This window comes from Myotis brandtii, unplaced genomic scaffold (genome assembly GCF_000412655.1).
Source record: "Myotis brandtii unplaced genomic scaffold, ASM41265v1 scaffold504, whole genome shotgun sequence".
Taxonomy (NCBI): Eukaryota; Metazoa; Chordata; class Mammalia; order Chiroptera; family Vespertilionidae; genus Myotis; species Myotis brandtii.
The window spans coordinates 4437999-4439471 of record NW_005369217.1 but is presented as its reverse complement, the minus strand read 5'-3'; the positions used below and the strand labels follow the sequence as shown (position 1 = coordinate 4439471).

General features: G+C 41.9%; 1 protein-coding gene across 1 annotated transcript in view; it reads right to left on the bottom strand.

Moving 5' to 3' along the window:
- EEA1 (early endosome antigen 1) overlaps window positions 1-1473 on the bottom strand; it is a 133958-nt gene that overhangs the window by 118659 nt on the left and 13826 nt on the right. The window contains exon 4 of the mRNA XM_014548335.1: window positions 478-605. Coding sequence (XP_014403821.1) covers window positions 478-605 — 128 coding nt within the window. The remainder of the gene's footprint in view (window positions 1-477; window positions 606-1473) is intronic.

Here is a 1473-nt window from a genome sequence, read left to right as displayed (position 1 = left end):
TAATAGAATCAGGGACATAGAAAGGGAATGGACTGACTATTCTTGGGGGGGAAAGGGGTGTGGGAGATGCGGGAAGAGACTGGACAAAAATCGTGCACCTATGGATGAGGACAGTGGGTGGGGAGTGAGGGCGGAGGGTGGGGCGGGAACTGAGAGGAGGGGAGTTATGGGGGAAAAAAGAGGAACAAATGTAATAATCTGAACAATAAAGATTTGATTAAAAATAAATAAATAAATAAATAAATAAAATCCAATACAGCACTCAAAAAAAAAACAACATAACTTCTGTACCATGCTGTAGAATAGATGCTGGTATAGATAATTGCTAGTCAAGGACAGAATAGATTATAACAGTAAAGGAGGGAGGCCATGATAAAGGAGGACAGATTTAAATAATATAAAAATACTATTTTCACAAACTAATTGTTTAAGATTAAAAAATGATATAGCATTTCAAAACTATGATACTATACTTACCTCTTCAGAGCAAGATTAGCCTCTCCCCCATGACCGGAATCATTACCAGCATCATGAACTGCCTGATAGTGTTTGAAAAGTTCATCAGCAGATCCAAGAGATTTCATACACTGGGGACATATGAAACCCTATAGAAAAAGGAAGAAAAAGATTTCAAAATAGTATTTAATATTGCAAAATAAATATGTGTGTGTGTGTGTGTATAGTCCAGTGTCTTATTCACATAATGGTGCCATTAAATAAATTAAAATTTATGATATTAATCCCAAATTCTGGTTTTATACAAAGGTATATCACTAACTATTCTGGTTGAAGTTTGCAAAATATAAAGAAAGCCCTTATAATCATCTTTTAGGTTGAATAAATTAATGGCTAGAGTATACAATTCTAATCTGAAAAAATAAATTCTAATCTAGAAGACTAGTTGAGAAAGTTATATTATTATATTCTCCCTCTCTCTAGATATCCCCATTAGTAAAATCTCTGCTCCAATGTACTTCATAGGAATGAAAACAATAAAATTAAGAACATGAAGCATTCTTATCACTGAATGAGGAAAAGGGTAATATAATATACTAGTGGCCCAGTGCACAAAATTCATGCACAGAAGAGGGGGTGTTCCTCAGCCCGGCCTGCACCCTCTCCAATCTGGTACCCCTCGAAGGATGTCCTACTGAGGGTTTACAGGGATCGGGCCTAAACCAGCAGTCGGACATCCCTCTCGCAATCCGGGACTGCTGGCTCCTAACTGCTCACCTGCCTGCCTGATTGCCCCTAACCACTCTTCCTGCCAGCCTGCTTGCCCCCAAATGCCCCCCCACCAGCCTGATCACCCCCAACTGCCCCCTGCTGGCCTGTTCACCCCCACCTTCCCTCCCCTCCCCACTGGCCTGCTCGCCACCAACTGCCCCCCTGCTGGCCTGCTCACTCCAAACTGCCCGCCACCGCCGTCCTGATCACCTCCAACTGACCCCCACTGATGGCCTGCTTGCCCCC